We start from the raw sequence: 25471 nt of genomic DNA on the forward strand, positions 1-25471 counted from the left end.
AGTGTATAGTGTAGTGTATAGTGCAGTGTATAGTGTAGTGTATAGTAGTGTATAGTGTAGTGTCCTAATACACTAGTGTAGTGTATAGTGTAGTGTGTAGTGTAGTGTATAGTGTAGTGTATAGTAGTGTATAGTGTAGTGTATAGTGTAGTGTCCTAGTACACTAGTGTAGTGTATAGTGTAGTGTATAGTAGTGTATAGTGTAGTGTATGTAGTGTATAGTGTAGTGGATAGTGTAGTAGTGTATAATGTAGTAGTGTATAGTGTAGTGTATAGTGTAGTATGCTAGTACAGCACTAGTGTATAGTGTAGTGTATAGTGTAGTGTAGTGTATAGTGTAGTGTATAGTGTAGTGTATAGTGTAGTGTGTAGTGTAGTGTATAGTAGTGTATAGTGTAGTGTATGTAGTGTATAGTGTAGTGTATAGTGTAGTGGATAGTGTAGTGGTGTATAGTGTAGTGTATAGTGTAGTGTATAATGTAGTGTGTAGTGTAGTGTATAGTAGTGTATAGTGTAGTGTATGTAGTGTATGTAGTGTATAGTGTAGTGGATAGTGTAGTAGTGTATAGTGTAGTGTATAGTGTAGTATGCTAGTACAGCACTAGTGTATAGTGTAGTGTATAGTGTAGTGTATAGTGTAGTGTATAGTGTAGTGTGTAGTGTAGTGTATAGTGTAGTGTAGTAGTGTATAGTGTAGTGTCTAGTGTAGTATTCTAGTACAGCACTAGTGTATAGTGTAGTGTATAGTGTAGTATATAGTGTAGTGTATAGTGTAGTGGATGTAGTGTATAGTGTAGTGTTTAGTGATAGTGGTGGTGTTGATGCCTAGTCCCATATGGTCTAGTGGTTAGGATTCCTGGTTTTCACCCAGGCGGCCCGGGTTCAATTCCCGGTATAGGAACTACCGATTTTTTATTGTAATTTTTTTTAAATCGTTTTGTAGTTTTTATTATCCCACAGTTGTGGCAGTAGTTGTATTGCTTAAATGTATTTTTAAATAGTTTTTTCTGTTTGTGTATCTATCATCTAACAGCAGTGGCAGTAGGTGCATTCATTAAATGTACACTAGTGTAGTATATAGTGTAGTGTATCGTGTAGTGTATAGTGTAGTGTATCGTGTAGTGTATAGTGTATAGTGTAGTGTATAGTGTAGTGTATAGTGTAGTGTATAGTAGTGTATAGTGTAGTGTCCTAGTACTATACACTAGTGTAGTGTATAGTGTAGTGTGTAGTGTAGTGTATAGTGTAGTGTATAGTGTAGTGGATAGTGTAGTGTATAGTAGTGTATAGTGTAGTGTCCTAGTACACTAGTGTAGTGTGTAGTGTATAGTGTAGTGTGTAGTGTATAATGTAGTGTAGTGTACACTCGTATAGTGTAGTGTTTGTTGAATTGTGATTTTTTAAAAATAATTTTAATTAAAATATATACTGGCAGCGGTGGGATTTGAACCCACGCCTCCGAAGAGACTGGAGCCTTAATCCAGCGCCTTAGACCGCTCGGCCACGCTACCCACGGGATCCACTCGGCGACCAGAGCCCTCTTGAGGTGACCACCGCCGGCCTTTTTCCACTAAATTTGTTTATACTACAAGGATAACTTTAATAAATATTTCAAAAAAGGTTTAAAGTTTATTTTATTGCATTTCTTGAGGGAAAGTAGCCCCCCTTTTGCCTCACACAATGCGTGTAAAACTCGCCGATCGCGTCTTTTGGTTTGTTTACATTTATTTTGCCGCTATAAATCTTCGCATGGAGAGGCGATGATGTTCATGATATCGGCAATTGGTTGAGCACCTATCATTTGTGATAGCCAGGTCGCTTATGAAAAAGAATATAATAGCTTAAGTGCGCTTTACCTGGTGAAATAAGTGTTTAAAAAGTTTCGTTTTGTTTAATATATGGGTCTCTATGTATCACTATGGGTCTCTATGTATCTCTAGATCTACAGAACGTGAAGAACCAGTGGCATCTACATCTGTAGAACGTGAAGAACCAGTGGCATCTACATCTGTAGAACGTGAAGAACCAGTGGCATCTACATCTGTAGAACGTGAAGAACCAGTGGCATCTACATCTGTAGAACATTCTACATCTACAGAACTTGAAGAACCAGTGGCATCTACATCTGTAGAACGTGAAGAACCAGTGGCATCTACATCTACAGAACGTGAAGAACCAGTGGCATCTACATCTGCAGAACGTGAAGAAACAGTGGCATCTGCATCTACAGAACTTGAAGAACCAGTGGCATCTACATCTGTAGAACATTCTACATCTACAGAACTTGAAGAACCAGTGGCATCTACATCTGTAGAACGTGAAGAAACAGTGGCATCTACATCTACAGAACTTGAAGAACCAGTGGCATCTTCATCTGTAGAACATTCTACATCTACAGAACTTGAAGAACCAGTGGCATCTACATCTGTAGAACATTCTACATCTACAGAACGTGAAGAACCAGTGGCATCTACATCTGCAGAACGTGAAGAACCAGTGGCATCTACATCTGTAGAACGTGAAGAAACAGTGGCATCTATAACTACAGAACGTGAAGAACCAGTGGCATCTACATCTGTAGAACGTGAAGAACCAGTGGCATCTACATCTGTAGAACATTCTACATCTGCAGAACGTGAAGAACCAGTGGCATCTACATCTACAGAACTTGAAGAACCAGTGGCATCTACATCTGCAGAACGTGAAGAAACAGTGGCATCTACATCTACAGAACTTGAAGAACCAGTGGCATCTACATCTGTAGAACATTCTACATCTACAGAACTTGAAGAACCAGTGGCATCTACATCTACAGAACGTGAAGAACCAGTGGCATCTACATCTGCAGAACGTGAAGAACCAGTGGCATCTACATCTGTAGAACGTGAAGAAACAGTGGCATCTATAACTACAGAACGTGAAGAACCAGTGGCATCTACATCTGTAGAACGTGAAGAACCAGTGGCATCTACATCTGTAGAACATTCTACATCTACAGAACGTGAAGAACCAGTGGCATCTACATCTGCAGAACTTGAAGAATCAGGGGCATCTACATCTGCAGAACTTGAAGAACCAGTGGCATCTACATCTATAGAACGTGAAGAACCAGTGGCATCTACATCTACAGAACGTGAAGAACCAGTGGCATCTACATCTGTAGAACTTGAAGAACCAGTGGCATCTACATCTACAGAACTTGAAGAACCAGTGGCATCTACATCTACAGAACGTGAAGAACCAGTGGCATCTACATCTGCAGAACTTGAAGAACCAGTGGCATCTACATCTGTAGAACATTCTACATCTACAGAACTTGAAGAACCAGTGGCATCTACATCTACAGGAGGTTATACAACTTTTAAATCCATTCCCCGTGTTTTAACAGGGGAGCAAAGTTGATAACTTACGAACAACCCCGACTTACGAACACAACCCTGCATGTTCGTAAGTCGGGGAACGCAGCAAATAATAAATAAATAAATAACGGCCGCCCCATTCTCTATCCGCTGCGAACGTTCTGGACGGGTGACGTCACCTGCCCCTCCCCCCACCCCGCGGGGCCCCGCCCCCCGCCGTGACGTCACCGCGCAGGGCGTGGCGCCGACTATAAAAGGAATTTCGCCGCCGCATTGGAAGCAAATTGCGGAGCGCTTTTGTATCTCTCTGTCTAAGCACCCGTCCGTCTTTGTTTCTCTGTATTGTCCCGGCCGCCTTTGTCTTTCTAAAGCGATGTCAGCACAACACCAATGCCTCATGCCTTTGGAAGCGAACCCCGAGGTGAGAGAGCGAGAGAGAAAGATGAGTGTTGGTGTTGGTGAGCTTGACATTGTTGAGTGTGTGACAATGTAAATTGATTAGTCGTTTGTAATCGCATTAAAAGCTGTCGTCGGGCGAGTTAAAATAAGATGTAAACTGCTGTAACGATGTTAAAGATTTATATCGTGATAATGTGGAGCAAAAATTGTGATTTTTTTTACCTCAGAAACCGTAATTGCAATGTTATAATTCATCATATTGTCATTAATTGTATTAATAATTATTTCAACGGAGTTAAAATAAGGTGTAAACTACATCAACAATGTTAATGATTTATATCGTGATAATGTGGAGCAAAAATTTGCAATATTTTTACCTCAAACCTTAATTGCAATGTTATGCATCATATTGTCTTTAATTGTATTAATAATTATTTTATCCGAGTTAAAATAAGGTGTAAACTACATTAACAATGTTAATGATTTATATCGTGATAATTTGGCGCGAAAATTGTGATTTTTTTTTTACCTCAGAAACCGTAATTGCAATGTTATAATGCATCATATTGTCATTAATTGTATTAATAATTATTTCAGCGGAGTTAAAATAAGGTGTAAACTACTGTAACGATGTTAATCATTTATATCGTGATAATGTGGAGCAAAAATTGGGATTTTTTTACCTCATAAACCATAATTGCAATGTTATAATGCATCATATTGTCATTAATTGTATTAATAATTATTTTATCCGAGTTAAAATAAGGTGTAAACTACATTAACAATGTTAATGATTTATATCGTGATAATTTGGCGCAAAAATTGTGATTTTTTTTTTACCTCAAACCTTAATTGCAATGTAATGCATCATATTGTCATTAATTTCATAATTATTTTATCCGAGTTAAAATAAGGTGTAAACTACTGAAACAATTTAAATTATGTTTATCGTGATAATGTAGCGCTAAAATTGGGATTTTTTTACCTCATAAACCTTAATTGCAATGTTATAATTCGTCATTAATTGCATTAAAACTCACTTCAGTCGAGTTAAAATAAGGTGTAAACTACAGTAACAATGTTAAATCTTTATATTGTAATAATGTGGCGATAAAATAGCGATATTTTTTACCTCATTAACCTAAATTGCAATGTTATAATGCGTTATAATGTCATTAATTGCATCAAAATAATTACTAAGCCGCGTTAAAACAAGATAAACTACGATAACGATGTTAATCTTTAATACCGTGATAATGTGGTGATACAATTGCAATACTTTTTTAACTTTTAATTTTAATGTTTAAATGCGTTACATTGTGTTAATTGCAATTAAAGTTAAAACTAGTATAACTGTAACGCTTTAAACCCTAACACGGCGCAATGATAACATTTATTGTGCAAATGTTAAATCTTAAGACGATACTTTACAATCTATAACTAATTATGTGTAATTATATAGAATTATATTACAATGTAAACGGGGGGGGGGGGGGGGGGGGTGGGGGCTAATGACAGTGTTATAAGGTAATAATTACTAACATGGCATATAAATAAGCTAATCATAATTACTAATGTTATATTCCATTTAAATAAGCTAATCATAATTACTAATGTTATATTCCATTTAAATAAGCTAATCATTAGAATTATTAATGTTATATTCCATATAAGGTAATCATTATTACTAATGTTATATTCCATATAAATAAGGTAATCATTATAATTGCTAATGTTATATACCGTTAATATTAATAAGCTAATTATTAACGGCTAATGATGCATTCCATTAATAGAAATAAGCTTATTCTTGGTTCTTTCGGTAAAGTCACGTAGAAGGGAAATAATAAAATAAAAAAATTATAAAAAATAAATATGAATCCCTGCAGTCACGAAAGCGTTAAATAAAAAAATAAGCTTCATTTTTAGAATTACTAATGTTACATGCCATTATATAAAAAAGTTAAAATTACTGATCTCACTTGCCATTATATAAAAAAGTTAAATTACTGATCTCACATGCCATTATATAAATAAAGTTAAAATTACTGATCTCACATGCCATTATATAAATAAAGTTAAAATTACTGATCTCACTTGCCATTATATAAATAAAGTTAAAATTACTGATCTCACATGCCATTATATAAATAAGGTTAAAATTACTGATCTCACATGCCATTATATAAATAAAGTTAAAATTACCGATCTCACATGCCATTATATAAATAAGCTAATTATTATATTGACTAAAGTTATAACCCATTAATATGAATAGTGAGATCCCACAACTTTTAAATGTTAACATTTTATTTTTGGCATCGTCATCATCATCATCGATTGCTTGATTGACCGTGGCACAAATGTTATCGCGGTGTCTTAATCGTTTATAAAAGGAGATTTTAAAAGTTGTAATACATTTTGTAAAAAAAAAAACATTTGAATGGAGGGGAGAATTGGTAGCTCGGATAGGCGAGCAATGCCCCGGTCAGAGTGGAATTGGTAGAGCGGATAAGGACCGCAGTTTGATTTGCACCGCTTAACTAATTGTGTTGTGTGTGTGCGTACACGTGTGTGTACGTGTGTGTGCACGTGTGTATGTGTGTGTGTGCGTGCACGTGTGTGTGTGCGTGCACGTGTGTGTGTGTACGTGTCTGTGTGTGCGTGTGTGTGTACACGTGTGTGTGTGTGTGCGTGTGTGTGTGTACAGGTGGTGAATCAGGTGAGTGGTTATTGGGGTTACCCTGGTGGGTGTGGTCGGTGCGGGTAACCTGGTGGGTGTGGTCATTGCGGTTACCCTAGTGGGTGTGGTTATTGCGGTTAACCTGGTGGGTGTGGTCAATGCGGTTACCCTGGTGGGTGTGGTCAGTGCGGGTAACCTGGTGGGTGTGGTCATTGCGGTTACCCTGGTGGGTGTGGTTATTGCGGGTAACCTGGTGGGTGTGGTCAATGCGGTTACCCTGGTGGGTGTGGTCAGTGCGGGTAACCTGGTGGGTGTGGTCATTGCGGTTACCCTAGTGGGTGTGGTTATTGCGGTTAACCTGGTGGGTGTGGTCAATGCGGTTACCCTGGTGGGTGTGGTCAGTGCGGGTAACCTGGTGGGTGTGGTCATTGCGGTTACCCTGGTGGGTGTGGTCATTGCGGTTACCCTGGTGGGTGTGGTCATTGCGGTTACCATGGTGGGTGTGGTCATTGCGGTTACCCTGGTCGGTGTGGTCATTGCGGGTAACCTGGTGGGTGTGGTCATTGCGGTTACCCTGGTGGGTGTGGTCAATGCGGTTACCCTGGTGGGTGTGGTCGGTGCGGTTAACCTGGTGGGTGTGGTCATTGCGGTTACCCTGGTGGGTGTGGTCATTGCGGTTACCCTGGTGGGTGTGGTCATTGCGGGTAACCTGGTGGGTGTGGTCATTGCGGTTACCCTGGTGGGTGTGGTCATTGTGGTTACCCTGGTGGGTGTGGTCATTGCGGTTACCCTGGTGGGTGTGGTCATTGCGGTTACCCTGGTGGGTGTGGTCATTGCGGGTAACCTGGTGGGTGTGGTCATTGCGGTTACCCTGGTGGGTGTGGTCATTGCGGGTAACCTGGTGGGCGTGGTCGGTGCGGGTAACCTGGGTGGGTGTGGTTATCACTGAAAAAGAAGGGTGGTTATCGTGGATGTTGATGTTGGTGGTGGTCCTTACCAACGAGAAAGGGTCTAATGACTGGCCGGGTGTCCGCGCCTGTACCCCGGGGGTAACCTGGGTGGGTGGGGTTATCCCTGATAAGGAAGGGTGGTTATTGCGGAATCGTGGATATTGATGTTGATGTTACCAACGAGAAAGGGTCTAACGACGGGCCGGGTGTCCGTGCCTGTACCCCGGGGATAACCTGGGTGGGTGCTGTAATTGCGGTTACCCTGGGTGGGTGCTGTAATTGTGGTTAACCTGGTGGGTGTGGTTATCACTGCTAAGGAAGGGTGGTTATCGCAGAACCGTGGATATTGATGTTACCAACGAAAGAGAGAGAGTGTCTAACCACGGGCCGGGTGTCCGCGCCTGTACCCCGGGGATAACCTGGTGGGTGTGGTTATCACTGCTAAGGAAGGGTGGTTATCGCAGAACTGTGGATATTGATGTTGGCAACGAGAGAGAGAGAGAGTGTCTAACGACGGGCCGGGTGTCCGCGCCTGTACCACCGCCACCACCACCACCCAACCCGCAAACCCGTCAGCTGCTGGCGCTGCTGGGGGTACGAGGCCTGTTGGCAAGAGACTTGCTGGGCTTGGAGGGCGCTGACCTGGCAGGAATCACACGTCCAGCGCACGCCATCATCTTGCTGCTGCCCCGCGCTGCCCACGTGAGTCACCTCTCCTCTGCCCCCGGCAGTCTATGTAGACCGTGCGTCTTCTTGGTTCTTTGGGTAAAGTCGTCGCGTAGAAGGGAAGTAATAAAATGATAAAAATCAAACATTTAATACGATTCTCACGACGTTTCGGCCACAACGCAAGCAGCCGTCCTCAGGTGAAGAACAGGTCTGTCGGAAGACAGCGTCATTCACATCATCATCATTAACATCATCATCAACATCATCATCTTTTGTTTTCGGATTTAAAGCTTTCATGACTGCAGGGATTCATTTTCTTGGTTCTTTCGGTAAAGTCACGTAGAAGGGAAGTAATAAAATAATAAAAATAAAACATAATAAAATACGATTCTCACGACGTTTCGGCCACAACGCAAGCAGCCGTCCTCAGGTGAAGAACAGGTCTGTCGGAAGACAGCGTCATTCACATCATCAACATCATTAACATCATCATCAACATCATCATCTACATCATCAACATCATCATCTTTTGTTTTTCGGATTTAAAGCTTCTTTCGTGACTGCAGGGATTCATCTTCTTGGTTCTTTCGGTAAAGTCGTCGCGTAGAAGGGAAATAATAAAATAATAAAAATAAAACATTATAAAATACAATTCTCACGACGTTTCGGCCACAACGCAAGCAGCCGTCCTCGGGTGAAGAATGAAACACCACCAGGCTTGGAGCGTATATTTAAGCTGCTGGGTTGGTGGGGGAAGAGCGCCTTGACAAAAGAATTTGCATATCAAGAGGAATGTCGCATATTTATGGGAAATGCGTAGGAGGTGGGCGGGAGTTTTCAAAGTCATATTATGCCCGTGCATTATGCAGGATTAGCAGCATCAAAGGGAGGGGATAGGGTGTGGCATTAACAACGGGAAGCGTGGTGGTGTTTCATTCTTCACCTGAGGACGGCTGCTTGCGTTGTGGCCGAAACGTCGTGAGAATTATTTTATGTTTTATATAAATATTATTTTATTATTTCCCTTCTACGCGACTTTACCGAAAGAACCAAGAAGATGAATCCCTGCAGTCACGAAAGCTTTAAATCCGAAAAAAAAAGATGATGATGATGATGTTAATGATGTTGATGATGATGTTGATGATGTGAATGACACTGTCTTTCCGACAGACCTGTTCTTCACCTGAGGACGGCTGCTTGCGTTGTGGCCGAAACGTCGTGAGAATTATTTTATTTTTATTATTTTATTATTTCCCTTCTACGCGACTTTACCGAAAGAACGAAGAAGATGAATCCCTGCTGTCACGAAAGCTTCAACTCTAGAATTAGGTTTTTACCCTTTAAACTGGTACAAAACTGACACCTTTATACAAGGCATCATGTTTGCAATAACCACAACACAAGCAGTCAAAATGCAAAAAAAAACCTCTGATAATGGTAATGATATGGTCCGATCAACTTCAAGGACAGTGCATATCATTACCATTATCAGAGGTTTTTTTTTTTGCATTTTGACTGCTTGTGTTGTGGTTATTGCAAACATGATGCCTTGTATAAAGGTGTCAGTTTTGTACCAGTTTAAAGGGTAAAAAGCTACTACTGTAGTGTAGTGGTTAGCGCTACGCTGCGCTATGAACCCGGCGACACGAGTTCGATTCCCGCTCACGGCCAACACCCAGTGACGATTATCTGAACCGGTCCCGGGCCTCCCCTAGGTCGACTCGGCCTCAAATGAGTACCTGGTGAGGTTGTGTAAACATCGCCACTGGGGAGACAAAGGCGGCCGGGCGTGGTGCTGGCCACCCACCCCCTCGTGTGCCGTTCCGGCCTTCATAGGTGCTCGCTAACAGCACTTGCCCCAACAGTCTGTTACAGGCGGTACGGGGTGGTCTTTGTTTTGGCAGTCTATATAGACTGTATGTGTGTGTGTGTGTGTGTACTGGCAGTCTATATAGACTGTATGTGTGTGTGTGTGTGTACTGGCAGTCTATATAGACTGTACGTGTGCGTGTGTGTGTACTGGCAGTCTATATAGACTGTACGTGTGCGTGTGTGTGTACTGGCAGTCTATATAGACTGTATGTGTGTGTGTGTGTGTACTGGCAGTCTATATAGACTGTATGTGTGTGTGTGTGTGTACTGGCAGTCTATATAGACTGTATGCGTGTGTGTGTGTGTACTGGCAGTCTATATAGACTGTACGCGTGTGTGTGTGTACTGGCAGTCTATATAGACTGTGTGTGTGTACTGGCAGTCTATATAGACTGTATGTGTGTGTGTGTGTACTGGCAGTCTATATAGACTGTATGTGTGTGTGTGTGTGTACTGGCAGTCTATATAGACTGTGTGTGTGTGTGTGTGTACTGGCAGTCTATATAGACTGTGTGTGTGTGTGTGTACTGGCAGTCTATATAGACTGTATGTGTGTGTGTGTGTGCTGGCAGTCTATATAGACTGTATGTGTGTGTGTGTGTACTGGCAGTCTATATAGACTGTGTGTGTGTGTGTGTACTGGCAGTCTATATAGACTGTATGCGTGTGTGTGTGTGTACTGGCAGTCTATATAGACTGTACGCGTGTGTGTGTGTACTGGCAGTCTATATAGACTGTGTGTGTGTACTGGCAGTCTATATAGACTGTATGTGTGTGTGTGTGTACTGGCAGTCTATATAGACTGTATGTGTGTGTGTGTGTGTACTGGCAGTCTATATAGACTGTGTGTGTGTGTGTGTGTACTGGCAGTCTATATAGACTGTGTGTGTGTGTGTGTACTGGCAGTCTATATAGACTGTATGTGTGTGTGTGTGTGCTGGCAGTCTATATAGACTGTATGTGTGTGTGTGTGTACTGGCAGTCTATATAGACTGTGTGTGTGTGTGTGTACTGGCAGTCTATATAGACTGTATGTGTGTGTGTGTGTACTGGCAGTCTATATAGACTGTATGTGTGTGTGTGTGTACTGGCAGTCTATATAGACTGTATGTGTGTGTGTGTGTGTACTGGCAGTCTATATAGACTGTATGTGTGTGTGTGTGTGTACTGGCAGTCTATATAGACTGTATGTGTGTGTGTGTGTGTACTGGCAGTCTATATAGACTGTGCGTGTGTGTGTGTGTACTGGCAGTCTATATAGACTGTGTGTGTGCGTGTGTGTGTGTACTGGCAGTCTATATAGACTGTGCGTGTGTGTGTGTGTACTGGCAGTCTATATAGACTGTGTGTGTGCGTGTGTGTACTGGCAGTCTATATAGACTGTGTGTGTGTACTGGCAGTCTATATAGACTGTATGTGTGTGTGTGTGTACTGGCAGTCTATATAGACTGTGTATGTGTGCGTGTGTGTACTGGCAGTCTATATAGACTGTGTGTGTGTGTGTGTGTACTGGCAGTCTATATAGACTGTATGTGTGTGTGTGTGTGTACTGGCAGTCTATGTAGACTGTATGTGTGTGTGTGTGTACTGGCAGTCTATATAGACTGTACGCGTGTGTGTGTGTGTACTGGCAGTCTATATAGACTGTATGTGTGTGTGTGTGTGTGTGTACTGGCAGTCTATATAGACTGTATGTGTGTGTGTGTGTACTGGCAGTCTATATAGACTGTATGTGTGTGTGTGTGTGTGTGTGTACTGGCAGTCTATATAGACTGTATGTGTGTGTGTGTGTGTACTGGCAGTCTATATAGACTGTACGTGTGTGTACTGGCAGTCTATATAGACTGTATGTGTGTGTGTGTGTACTGGCAGTCTATATAGACTGTATGTGTGTGTGTGTGTGTACTGGCAGTCTATATAGACTGTATGTGTGTGTGTGTGTACTGGCAGTCTATATAGACTGTACGTGTGCGTGTGTGTACTGGCAGTCTATATAGACTGTATGTGTGTGTGTGTGTACTGGCAGTCTATATAGACTGTACGTGTGCGTGTGTGTACTGGCAGTCTATATAGACTGTATGTGTGTGTGTGTGTACTGGCAGTCTATATAGACTGTACGTGTGCGTGTGTGTACTGGCAGTCTATATAGACTGTATGTGTGTGTGTGTGTACTGGCAGTCTATATAGACTGTACGTGTGCGTGTGTGTACTGGCAGTCTATATAGACTGTATGTGTGTGTGTGTGTGTGTACTGGCAGTCTATATAGACTGTATGTGTGTGTGTGTACTGGCAGTCTATATAGACTGTACGCGTGTGTGTGTGTGTGTACTGGCAGTCTATATAGACTGTATGTGTGTGTGTGTGTACTGGCAGTCTATATAGACTGTACGCGTGTGTGTGTGTGTGTACTGGCAGTCTATATAGACTGTATGTGTGTGTGTGTGTACTGGCAGTCTATATAGACTGTATGTGTGTGTGTGTGTGTACTGGCAGTCTATATAGACTGTATGTGTGTGTGTGTGTGTACTGGCAGTCTATATAGACTGTATGTGTGTGTGTGTGTACTGGCAGTCTATATAGACTGTATGTGTGTGTGTGTGTGTGTACTGGCAGTCTATATAGACTGTATGTGTGTGTGTGTACTGGCAGTCTATATAGACTGTATGTGTGTGTGTGTGTGTACTGGCAGTCTATATAGACTGTGTGTGTGTGTGTGTACTGGCAGTCTATATAGACTGTATGTGTGTGTGTGTGTACTGGCAGTCTATATAGACTGTGTGTGTGTGTGTGTACTGGCAGTCTATATAGACTGTATGTGTGTGTGTGTGTGTACTGGCAGTCTATATAGACTGTACGCGTGTGTGTGTGTACTGGCAGTCTATATAGACTGTATGTGTGTGTGTGTACTGGCAGTCTATATAGACTGTATGTGTGTGTGTGTGTACTGGCAGTCTATATAGACTGTATGTGTGTGTGTGTGTACTGGCAGTCTATATAGACTGTATGTGTGTGTGTGTGTACTGGCAGTCTATATAGACTGTATGTGTGTGTGTGTTTGTGTACTGGCAGTCTATATAGACTGTGTGCGTGTGTGTACTGGCAGTCTATATAGACTGTATGTGTGTGTGTGTGTACTGGCAGTCTATATAGACTGTATGTGTGTGTGTGTGTACTGGCAGTCTATATAGACTGTACGTGTACGTGTGTGTGTGTACTGGCAGTCTATATAGACTGTATGTGTGCGTGTGTGTACTGGCAGTCTATATAGACTGTATGTGTGTGTGTGTGTACTGGCAGTCTATATAGACTGTGTATGTGTGCGTGTGTGTACTGGCAGTCTATATAGACTGTATGTGTGTGTGTGTGTACTGGCAGTCTATATAGACTGTATGTGTGTGTGTGTGTGTACTGACAGTCTATATAGACTGTATGTGTGTGTGTGTGTGTACTGGCAGTCTATATAGACTGTATGTGTGTGTGTGTGTACTGGCAGTCTATATAGACTGTACGCGTGTGTGTGTGTGTGTACTGGCAGTCTATATAGACTGTATGTGTGTGTGTGTGTGTACTGGCAGTCTATATAGACTGTATGTGTGTGTGTGTGTACTGGCAGTCTATATAGACTGTGTGTGTGTGTGTACTGGGGTGGCTAAAGCACAGCAAGTTGGCACAGTAGGGGGCACAGGTGGTGCATCAGCCACTCATCTCAGTCAGTCGACCCGTGGCACCTGCTGGGTCTGCCCCGTGACCTCCTGCCAGCGGGCCTTCGACACTTCACGTGGCCTCAAGGTGCACATGGCCTGGCACAAGCGTCGTGGTGACGTCACCGCCACTTAGTGGCGAATGGCGGTTGTTGTTGTTGTACTGGGGCACGGTAGTGTATCGGTTCGTGCACTGCACCCCGAAACCCGGCGACCCGAGTTGGCCTCCTCCCCTAGGTCGGCTCAGCCTCAAACGCGTACCTGGTGCGGCGTGTAGTAACACACCGCTGTGGCTCTCGTTACATCACTTGCACCCGCCCCCCCCCCCCCCGCGTGTGGGCTACACGGGGGACCTTTGTCTTTGTGCAGGACTCTGGAGAGGGGCAGAAGGGGGCGGCCGCCCCTGCTGACGTGTACCATGTGACCCAGCCGGCCCAGACGCTGTGCGGCATTCTGGGTATCGTGCACGCCCTGGCCAACATCCCCCGCGCTGCACTGCGATTGGGTAACGCCGCGTCACGTGACCTGGGTTGTTGTTGATGGTCGCGGTGTTGATACTCTTAAGTTCTTTAGGTAAAGTCACGTGGGTAAAACATTAAATTAAAATTAATAAAATAAAAAATAAAAGCAATAACATCACGACGTTTCGGAGGCAACACAAGCAGCTTCCGTCTTCAGGTGGAACTGTCACAGCAAAATATCTGTATCAAGATGCAGATATCAAGATGCAGATATTTAGTATCTGCATCTTGATACAGATATTTAGTATCTACATCTTGATACAGATATTTAGTATCTGCATCTTGATGCAGATATTTAGTATCTGCATCTTGATACGGATATTTAGTATCTGCATCTTGATGCAGATATTTAGTATCTGCATCTTGATACGGATATTTAGTATCTGCATCTTGATACAGATATTTAGTATCTGCATCTTGATACGCATATTTAGTATCTGCATCTTGGTACAGATATTTAGTATCTGCATCTTGATATCTGCATCTTGATACAGATATTTAGTATCTGCATCTTGATACGGATATTTAGTATCTGCATCTTGATACAGATATTTAGTATCTGCATCTTGATACAGATATTTAGTATCTGCATCTTGATACGGATATTTAGTATCTGCATCTTGATACGGATATTTAGTATCTGCATCTTGATGCAGATATTTAGTATCTGCATCTTGATACGGATATTTAGTATCTGCATCTTGATACAGATATTTAGTATCTGCATCTTGATACAGATATTTAGTATCTGCATCTTGATACGGATATTTAGTATCTGCATCTTGATACGGATATTTAGTATCTGCATCTTGATACAGATAATTAGTATCTGCATCTTGATACGGATATTTAGTATCTGCATCTTGATGCAGATATTTAGTATCTGCATCTTGATACAGATATTTAGTATCTGCATCTTGATACGGATATTTAGTATCTGCATCTTGATACGGATATTTAGTATCTGCATCTTGATACGGATATTTAGTATCTGCATCTTGATACGGATATTTAGTATCTGCATCTTGATACAGATATTTAGTATCTGCATCTTGATACAGATATTTAGTATCTGCATCTTGATACAGATATTTAGTATCTGCATCTTGATACGGATATTTAGTATCTACATCTTGATACAGATATTTAGTATCTGCATCTTGATACAGATATTTAGTATCTGCATCTTGATGCGGATATTTAGTATCTGCATCTTGATACGGATATTTAGTATCTGCATCTTGATACAGATATTTAGTATCTGCATCTTGATACAGATATTTAGTATCTGCATCTTGATACAGATATTTAGTATCTGCATCTTGATACAGATATTTAGTATCTGCATCTTGATGCGGATATTTAGTATCTGCATCTTGATACGGATATTTAGTATCTGCATCTTGATACAGATATTTAGTATCTGCATCTTGATACAGATATTTAGTATCTGCATCTTGATGCGGATATTTAGTATCTACATCTTGATACAGATATTTAGTATCTGCATCTTGATACAGATATTTAGTATCTGCATCTTGATGCAGATATTTAGTATCTGCATCTTGATACAGATATTTAGTATCTGCATCTTGATACAGATATTTTGCTGTCACAGTTTCACCTGAAGACGGAAGCTTGCGTTGCCTCGGAAACGTCGTGATGTTATTGTTTTTATTAATTTTAATTTAATTTTTTACCTACATAGTGACTTTACCGAAAGAACTAAGCGTATGAATCCTTGCAGTCACGAAAGCTTCAAATCGTGGTGTTGATGTTGATGATGATGTTGTTGATGGTGGTGGTGATGGCGATGGTGGTACGTACGTACGTATGTTGAACTTCTTTTGCACCCTACGTAGCCGTGCTGGTAAAATAAAATATTTTACCACTCTGCTATTATAAGCTGGTTTTCAGATCGCAAATGATCGCTCATCGTCATCGTCGCGTGCAAATTTATAGCGGGATCCAAATACTCTGAACGCTGGACGTTGATTCTAAATGTGGAGGGGAAAGCCGGAGGACCCGGAGGAAAATCCACGCGACCACGGGAAGACAGAGAGATAGACTCAGACTCCAAGTGTACAGCAGCAGGCATCGTCAGGGTCGAGATCGAACCCACGACCTCCTGTGTACCAGGCGAGGTAGTCAACATCTCTCAGGGTCTGGGATCGAACCCACGACCTCCTGTAGACCAGGCGAGGTAGTCAACATCTCTCAGGGTCTGGGATTGAACCCACGACCTCCTGTAGACCAGGCGAGGTAGTCAACATCTCTCAGTGTCTGGGATCGAACCCACGACCTCCTGTGTACCAGGCGAGGTAGTCAACATCTCTCAGGGTCTGGGATTGAACCCACGACCTCCTGCGTACCAGGCGAGGTAGTCAACATCTCTCAGTGTCTGGGATTGAACCCACGACCTCCTGCGTACCAGGCGAGGTAGTCAACATCTCTCAGTGTCTGGGATTGAACCCACGACCTCCTGTGCACCAGGCGAGGTAGTCAACATCTCTCAGTGTCTGGGATTGAACCCACGACCTCCTGTGTACCAGGCGAGGTAGTCAACATCTCCTAGCAACCGTGATGATGATGATGATGAGAGAGACGCAGACTCCAAATATACAGCAGATGTCGTCAGGGTAGGGATTGAACCCGTGACCTCCTGTATACCAGGCGAGGTAGTCAACATCTCTCAGGGTCTGGCATTGAACCCACGACCTCCTGTATACCAGGCGAGGTAGTCAACATCTCTCAGGGTCTGGGATCGAACCCACGACCTCCTGTGCACCAGGCGAGGTAGTCAACATCTCTCGGTGTCTGGGATCGAACCCACGACCTCCTGTAGACCAGGCGAGGTAGTCAACATCTCTCAGGGTCTGGGATTGAACCCACGACCTCCTGTAGACCAGGCGAGGTAGTCAACATCTCTCGGTGTCTGGGATCGAACCCACGATCTCCTGCGTACCAGGCGAGGTAGTCAACATCTCTCAGGGTCTGGGATTGAACCCACGACCTCCTGCGCACCAGGCGAGGTAGTCAACATCTAGCCACCGTTGCGCTAAACACAAAAAGCAGTTCTGAAGAAATTAGTTATTTTAGATTTTAAAAGTGCAGATGATGCATGTGACGGCGCTGTTCTTGATGACGCGGGGAGTGGTGGCGCAGCGGTGAGCGCACGCAAACATGGCAGATGCCAAAGTTCGATACGAATATCTGACTCGGTCCTGCGTCTACCCTAGGCCGACTCTAACTCCCAATGAGTCGCTGGTGTAGCGGTGTGCGTAGCCCGCATGCCCAGCCACCGCATGCCTAAACAGCTTTGCATCGGTTCCGTAACGCTGTGTGGAAGCTACCTGGTCTGTCGCTCCGCACGAAGCTTCAGGTCTTCTCGGCCACGGTCATTCCCTCCCTTCTCTACGCTTGCGAAACGTGGACCCCCCTAATGGAGCATCTTCGCCGGTTGGAAACATTTAGGCTGGCCTGCCTACGATCCAGCCTGGGTTTAACCAGGCTGGATTGTGTGAGGAGCTCACAAATCCTTGAAAGATCTGGGCAAAGTCCCATCGGTGAGCTCCTCCGGCAGGCAAGGCTGCTGCGTTGGCTGGGTCATGTAGCCCGCATGCCCAGCCACCGCATGCCCAAACAGCTTTTGTTCGGCCGGATCGAGGGGGCTAAACGGGCGCGGCACGGGCTAGAGAAGAGATGGAGTGACGTGGTACAGGAGGACGTGGAGCTGAGTGGACTTGCCGATGACTGGTACCAGCGGTGTCAAGATCGGCCTCAGTGGAGGAGGCTCGTGAAGGACGCTACTGGGCAGTTGGAGGCAGTCGCCCTCCAAGAACAACGGAGGGCGGAGGAGCGACGCTCACAACAACGAGCGGAGCGCCGGGTGGCTAAAGCACAGCAAGTTGGCACAGTAGGGGGCACAGGTGGTGCATCAGCCAGTCGTCTCGGTCATCTCGGTCAGTCGACCCGTGGCACCTGCTGGGTCTGCCCCGTGAGCTCCTGCCAGCGGCGAGCCTTCGACACTTCACGTGGCCTTAAAGTGCACCTAGCCTGGCACAAGTACCCTGATATGAATGGTGGTGGTGTGTTGGTGGTGATGGTGGTGGCGGTGGTGATGGTGATGGTGGTGGTGATGGTGATGGTGGTGATGTTGGTGGTGGTGATGATGGTGGTGATGGTGGTGGTGGTGATGGTTATGGTGGTGATGTTGGTGATGTTGGTGATGGTGGTGGTGATGTTGGTGGTGGTGGTGGTGATGTTGGTGGTGGTGGTGATGTTGGTGGTGATGGTGGTGGTGGTGGTGATGGTGGTGGTGGTGGTGGTGATGATGGTGATGGTGGTGGTGGTGGTGATGTTGGTGGTGGTGGTGGTGATGTTGGTGGTGGTGGTGGTGATGTTGGTGGTGGTGGTGGTGATGGTGGTGGTGGTGGTGATGATGGTGGTGATGTTGATGTTGGTGGTGATGATGGTGGTGATGTTGGTGGTGATGATGGTGGTGATGTTGGTGGTGGTGGTGATGTTGGTGGTGGTGGTGATGGTGGTGGTGGTGGTGATGTTGGTGGTGGTGGTGATGTTGGTGGTGGTGGTGATGTTGGTGGTGGTGGTGATGGTGGTGATGTTGGTGATGTTGGTGATGGCTACAGACAGTGACTCCTCATTCAAGAAATTCCTGGAGGAGACGAAGTCTCTGAGCCCCGCGGAACGAGGAGAACGCCTGCATAGTGACAAGGTAACCACCACCATCACATCATCACCATCACATCATCACCATCATCACATCATCACCACCATCACATCAACCACCATCACATCATCATCACCATTAACATCAACCACCATCACCACCACCCACCTCAACCACCATCATCAACATCAACCACCATCACCACCACCCACCTCAATCACCACCACCCACCTCAACCACCATCACCACCACCCACCTCAACCACCATCACCACCACCCACCTCAACCACCATCACCACCACCCACCTCAACCACCATCACCACCACCCACCTCAACCACCATCACCACCACCCACCTCAACCACCATCACCACCATCACATCAACCACCATCACCACCATCACATCAACCACCATCACCACCATCACATCAACCACCATCACCACCACCATCACATCAACCACCATCACCACCACCCACCTCAACCACCATCACCACCACCCACCTCAACCACCATCACCACCACCCACCTCAACCACCATCACCACCACCCACCTCAACCACCATCACCACCACCCACCTCAACCACCATCACCACCACCCACCTCAACCACCATCACCACCATCCACCTCAACCACCATCACCACCATCATCACATCAACCATCACCACCACCCACCTCAACCACCATCACCACCACCCACCTCAACCACCATCACCACCACCCACCTCAACCACCATCACCACCACCATCACATCAACCACCATCACCACCACCATCACATCAACCACCATCACCACCACCCACCTCAACCACCATCACCACCACCCAACTCAACCACCATCACCACCATCACATCAACCACCATCACCACCATCACATCAACCACCATCACCACCACCCACCTCAACCACCATCACCACCACCCACCTCAACCACCATCACCACCACCCACCTCAACCACCATCACCACCACCCACCTCAACCACCATCACCACCATCACATCAACCACCATCACCACCACCCACCTCAACCACCATCACCACCACCCACATCAACCACCATCACCACCACCACCCACCTCAACCACCATTACCACCATCACATCAACCACCATCACCACCACCCTCATCAACCACCATCACCACCACCCACCTCAACCACCATCACCACCACCCACCTCAACCACCATCACCACCACCCACCTCAACCACCATCACCACCACCCACCTCAACCACCATCACCACCACCCACCTCAACCACCATTACCACCATCACATCAACCACCATCACCACCACCCTCATCAACCACCATCACCACCACCCACCTCAACCACCATCACCACCATCACATCAACCACCATCACCACCACCCACCTCAACCACCATCACCACCACCCACCTCAACCACCATCACCACCACCCACCTCAACCACCATCACCACCACCCACCTCAACCACCATCACCACCACCCACCTCAACCACCATCACCACCACCCACCTCAACCACCATCACCACCATCACATCAACCACCATCACCACCACCCACCTCAACCACCATCACCACCACCCACCTCAACCACCATCACCACCACCCACCTCAACCACCATCACCACCACCCACCTCAACCATCATCACCACCACCCACCTCAACCACCATCACCACCATCACATCAACCACCACCATCACATCAACCACCATCACCACCACCCACCTCAACCACCATCACCACCACCCACCTCAACCACCATCATCACCACCCACATCAACCACCATCACCACCATCCACATCAACAGCCACATCAACATCACCACCATCACCTTCACCATCACCCACGTCAACAACCACGTCAACATCACCACCATCACCCACATCAACAGCCACGTCAACATCACCACCATCACCTTCACCATCACCCACGTCAACAACCACGTCAACATCACCCACATCAACAACCACGTCAACATCACCACCATCACCCACATCAACATCACCACCATCACCCACATCAGCAACCACATCAACATCACCACCATCACCCACATCAACATCACCATCACCCACATCAACAACTACGCCAACATCACCATATGTTTCGATGTTAGTGTCTGTGTGTATATCTGCATGGTGTGTGTCTGTGTGCACGTGCACCTAGCCTGGCACAAGCGCAGTGGTGACGTCACCGCCACTTATTGGCGAATGCCGGTTATTGTATATCTCTTATCTGCTCGTGTGTGCGTGTTTGCGTGCGTGTGTGTGTCTGTCTGCGTGTGTGTGTCTGTCTGTGTGCGTGTGTGTGTCTGTCTGCGTGTGTGTGTCTGTCTGCGTGCGTGTGTGTGTCTGTCTGCGTGTGTGTGTCTGTCTGCGTGCGTGTGTGTGTCTGTCTGCGTGTGTGTGTGTGTTTGCGTGCGTGTGTGTGTCTGTCTGCGTGTGTGTGTGTTTGCGTGCGTGTGTGTGTGTGTCTGTGTGCGTGTGTGTGTTTGCGTGCGTGTGTGTGTGTGTCTGTCTGCGTGTGTGTGTCTGTCTGCGTGTGTGTGTGTGTCTGCGTGTGTGTGTCTGTCTGCGTGTGTGTGTGTCTGTCTGCGTGTGTGTGTGTGTCTGTCTGCGTGCGTGTGTGTCTGTCTGCGTGCGTGTGTGTCTGTCTGCGTGCGTGTGTGTGTCTGTGTGCGTGCGTGTGTGTGTCTGTCTGCGTGCGTGTGTGTGTCTGTCTGCGTGTGTGTGTCTGTCTGCGTGTGTGTGTGTGTCTGTCTGCGTGTGTGTGTGTCTGTCTGCGTGTGTGTGTGTCTGTCTGCGTGCGTGTGTGTGTCTGTCTGCGTGCGTGTGTGTGTCTTGTCTGCGTGCGTGTGTGTGTCTGCGTGCGTGTGTGTGTTTTCTGTGTGTTTTCTGTGTCTGTTTTCTGTGTCTGTTTGTGTGTGTGTCTGTCTGTGTGTGCGTGTGTCTGTGCGTGCTCGTGTGAGTGTCTGTGTGCGTGTGTTTGTGTGTGCGTGTCTGTGTGTGTCTGTGTTTTCTGTGTGTGTGTGTGTGTCTGTCTGTGTGTGCGGGTGTCTGTGCGTGCTCGTGTGAGTGTCTGTGTGCGTGTGTTTGTGTGTGCGTGTCTGTGTGTGTTTTCTGTGTGTGTGTGTGTGTCTGTCTGTGTGTGCGTGTGTCTGTGCGTGCTCGTGTGTGTGTCTGTCTGTCTGCGTGTGTGTGTGTCTGTCTGCGTGCGTGTGTGTGTCTGTCTGCGTGTGTGTGTGTCTGTCTGCGTGCGTGTGTGTGTCTGTCTGCGTGTGTGTGTGTGTGTCTGCGTGTGTGTGTGTGTCTGTCTGCGTGTGTGTGTGTATTTGCGTGTGTGTGTGTGTGTGTCTGCGTGCGTGTGTGTGTGTGTCTGCGTGTGTGTCTGTGTCTGTTTGCGTGCGTGTGTGTGTCTGTGTGCGTGCGTGTGTGTGTGTGTCTGTCTGCGTGCGTGTGTGTGTGTGTGTCTGCGTGCGTGTGTGTGTGTGTCTGCGTGTGTGTGTGTGTGTCTGCGTGCGTGTGTGTGTCTGCGTGCGTGTGTGTTGTCTGTGTGCCTGTGTGTTGTCTGTGTGCCTGTTTGTGTGTGTGTGTGTTGTCTGTGCGTGCGCGTGTCTGTGCGCGCTCGTGTGTGTGTTTTCTGTGTCTGTGTGTGTTTTCTGTGTGTGTCTGCGTGTGTGTGTGTGTCTGTCTGCGTGCGTGTGTGTGTGTTTGCGTGCGTGTGTGTCTGCGTGTGTGTGTGTGTTTTCTGTCTGTGTGTGTGTCTGTGTGTCCTATATGTGTGCGTGCGTGTGTGTGTGTTTGCGTGCGTGTGTGTTGTCTGTGTGCCTGTTTGTGTGTGTGTGTGTTGTCTGTGCGTGCGCGTGTCTGTGCGCGCGCGTGTGTGTGTTTTCTGTGTTTGTGTGTGTTTTCTGTGTGTGTCTGCGTGTGTGTGTGTTTTCTGTGTGTCTGTGTGTGTTTTCTGTGTGTGTCTGTGTGTTTTCTGTGTGTGTCTGTGTGTGTGTGTCTGTGTGTGACTGTGTGTGTGTTTTCTGTGTGTCTGTGTGTGTTTTCTGTGTGTGTCTGCGTGTGTGTGTGTTTTCTGTGTCTGTGTGTGTTTTCTGTGTGTGTCTGCGTGTGTGTGTGTTTTCTGTGTCTGTGTGTGTTTTCTGTGTGTGTCTGCGTGTGTGTGTGTGTCTGTGTCTGTGTGTGTTTTCTGTGTGTGTCTGCGTGTGTGTGTGTTTTCTGTGTCTGTGTGTGTTTTCTGTGTGTGTCTGCGTGTGTTTTCTGTGTGTGTCTGCGTGTGTGTGTGTTTTCTGTGTCTGTGTGTGTTTTCTGTGTGTGTCTGCGTGTGTTTTCTGTGTGTGTCTGCGTGTGTGTGTGTTTTCTGTGTGTCTGTGTGTGTTTTCTGTGTGTGTCTGCGTGTGTGTGTGTTTTCTGTGTGTGTGTGTGTGTATGTCTGTGTATCCTATATCTATCTATGTGTGTTTGTGTGCGTGTGTGTGTTTTCTGTGTGTGTTTTCTGTGCGTGTTTTCTGTGCGTGTCTGTGTGTGTTATGTGTGTGTATGTCTGTGTCCTATATCTGTCTATGTGTGCGTGCGTGTGTGTGTGTATGTGTTTGTGTGCGTGTGTGTGTTTTCTGTGTGTGTTTTCTGTGTCTGTGTGTGTGTGCGTGTCTGTGTGTGTTATGTGTGTGTGTATGTCTGTGTCCTATATCTGTCTATGTGTGCGTGCGTGTGTGTGTTATGTGTGTGTGTATGTCTGTGTCCTATATCTGTCTATGTGTGCGTGTGTGTGTATGTGTTTGTGTGCGTGTGTGTGTTTTCTGTGTGTGTTTTCTGTGTCTGTGTGTGTGTGCGTGTCTGTGTGTGTTATGTGTGTGTGTGTATGTCTGTGTCCTATATCTGTCTATGTGTGCGTGCGTGTGTGTGTTTGTGTGCGTGTGTGTGTTTTCTGTGTCTGTGTGTGTGTGCGTGTCTGTGTGTGTTATGTGTGTGCGTGTATGTCTGTGTATCCTATATCTATCTATGTGTGTGTGCGTGTATGTGTTTGTGTGCGTGTCTGTGTTTTCTGTGTGTGTTTTCTGTGTGTGTTTTCTGTGTCTGTTTGTGTGTGTGTCTGTCTGTGTGTGCGTGTGTCTGTGCGTGCTCGTGTGTGTGTCTGTCTGTGTGCGTGTGTTTGTGTGTGCGTGTCTGTGTGTGTGTCTGTGTTTTCTGTGTGTGTGTTTTCTGTGTTTGTGTGTGTGTGTGTGCGCGTGTCTGTGCGCGCTCATGTGTGTGTGTTTTCTGTGTCTGTGTGCGTGCGTGTCTGTGTGTGTTATGTGTGTGGGTGTATGTCTGTGTGTTCTATATCTATCTATGTGTGTTTGTGTGCGTGTGTGTTTTCTGTGTCTGTTTTCTGTGTGTGTCTGTGTGTGTGTCTGTGTGTGTCTGTCTGTGTGCGTGTCTTGTGTGTCTGTGTGCGTGTCTTGTGTGTGTTTGTGTGTGTGTGCGTGTGTGTGTCTGTGTGTCTGTCTGTGTGTGCGTGTGTCTGTGTGTGTGTGTCTGTCTGTGCGTGTGTGTGCGTGTCTGTGTGTGTGTCTGTGTGCGTGTCTGTGTCTGTGTATGTGTGCGTGTGTGTATGTGTGCGTGTGTCTGTGTATGTGTGCGTGTCTGTCTGTGTGTGCGTGTGTCTGTGTGTGTGTGTGTCTGTGCGTGTGTCTGTCTGTGTGTGTGTGTGTCTGTGTGCGTGTCTGTGTGTGTGCGTGTGTCTGTGTGTGTCTGTGTGCGTGTCTGTGTGTGTGTTTGTGTGTGTGTGTCTGTGTTTTCTGTGTCTGTGTGTGTGTGTCTGTGTGCGTGTGTGTGTGCAGGCCATTTCTAAGGCGCACTTGGCTTGCGCTAATCAAGGCCAGTCCCAGGTACGTTACACAAACATAATAAAGGTCCCCCGTGTAGCCTCTTATTGCTCGGGGCAAGTGCTGTTAGTGGCGAGTTGGGCATTGTGAAGGCTACCGGCACTGCAGCGCACGAGGGGGGTGGGTGGCCAGCACCACCACACCCGGCCGCCTTTGTCTCCCCAGTGGCGATGTTTGACGCACACCGCTGCGCCAGGGTACTCGTTTAAGGCTGAGTGGACCTAGGGGCAAGCTCTGGAAGCGGTTCAAATGCTCGTCGCTGGTGTTGGTGGTGAGCGTGAGCGCGAATCGGATCCGGGTCGCCGGGTTCGTAGCGCAGCGGGGATTCATCTTCTTGGTTCTTTCGGTAAAGTCACGTAGAAGGGAAATAATAATAATATTTGTTATTATTTATCTTTCAGCAAAGTCACGTGGGAGGGAAATAATATTAATATTATTTGTTATTATTTATCTTTCAGTAAAGTCGCGTGGGAGGGAAATAATAATAATAATATTTGTTATTATTTATCTTTCAGCAAAGTCGCGTGGGAGGGAAATAATAATAATATTTGTTATTATTTATCTTTCAGTAAAGTCGCGTGGAGGGAAATAATAATAATATTTGTTATTATTTATCTTTCAGCAAAGTCGCGTGGGAGGGAAATAATAATATTATTTGTTATTATTTATCTTTCAGCAAAGTCGCGTGGGAGGGAAATAATAATATTATTTGTTATTATTTATCTTTCAGTAAAGTCACGTGGGAGGGAAATAATAA

At 45.7% G+C, this 25471-nt stretch overlaps 1 protein-coding gene and 2 non-coding genes across 3 annotated transcripts; 2 read left to right on the forward strand and 1 right to left on the reverse strand.

Moving 5' to 3' along the window:
- Positions 1 to 829: 829 nt before the first annotated feature.
- TRNAE-UUC (transfer RNA glutamic acid (anticodon UUC)) lies at positions 830 to 901 on the forward strand. Its single transcript has one exon. It is a non-coding gene; the product is annotated as a tRNA-Glu (tRNA).
- Positions 902 to 1429: 528 nt separating this feature from the next.
- TRNAL-AAG (transfer RNA leucine (anticodon AAG)) lies at positions 1430 to 1511 on the reverse strand. Its single transcript has one exon. It is a non-coding gene; the product is annotated as a tRNA-Leu (tRNA).
- A 2144-nt stretch (positions 1512 to 3655) lies between these two features.
- LOC144741267 (ubiquitin carboxyl-terminal hydrolase isozyme L1-like) lies at positions 3656 to 24717 on the forward strand (the record flags this gene model as incomplete). Its single annotated transcript, XM_078623859.1, has 6 exons — positions 3656 to 3780; positions 6469 to 6480; positions 7968 to 8093; positions 14004 to 14139; positions 18805 to 18890; positions 24670 to 24717. Coding segments are annotated over exons 1-6 (456 nt in total), but the record flags the coding sequence as incomplete, so codon positions are not given.
- Between the last annotated feature and the right edge of the window lie 754 nt (positions 24718 to 25471).

The sequence above is a fragment of the Lampetra planeri genome, unplaced genomic scaffold (genome assembly GCF_965212315.1).
Source record: "Lampetra planeri unplaced genomic scaffold, kcLamPlan1.2.h2 scaffold_488, whole genome shotgun sequence".
Lineage (NCBI taxonomy): Eukaryota > Metazoa > Chordata > Hyperoartia > Petromyzontiformes > Petromyzontidae > Lampetra > Lampetra planeri.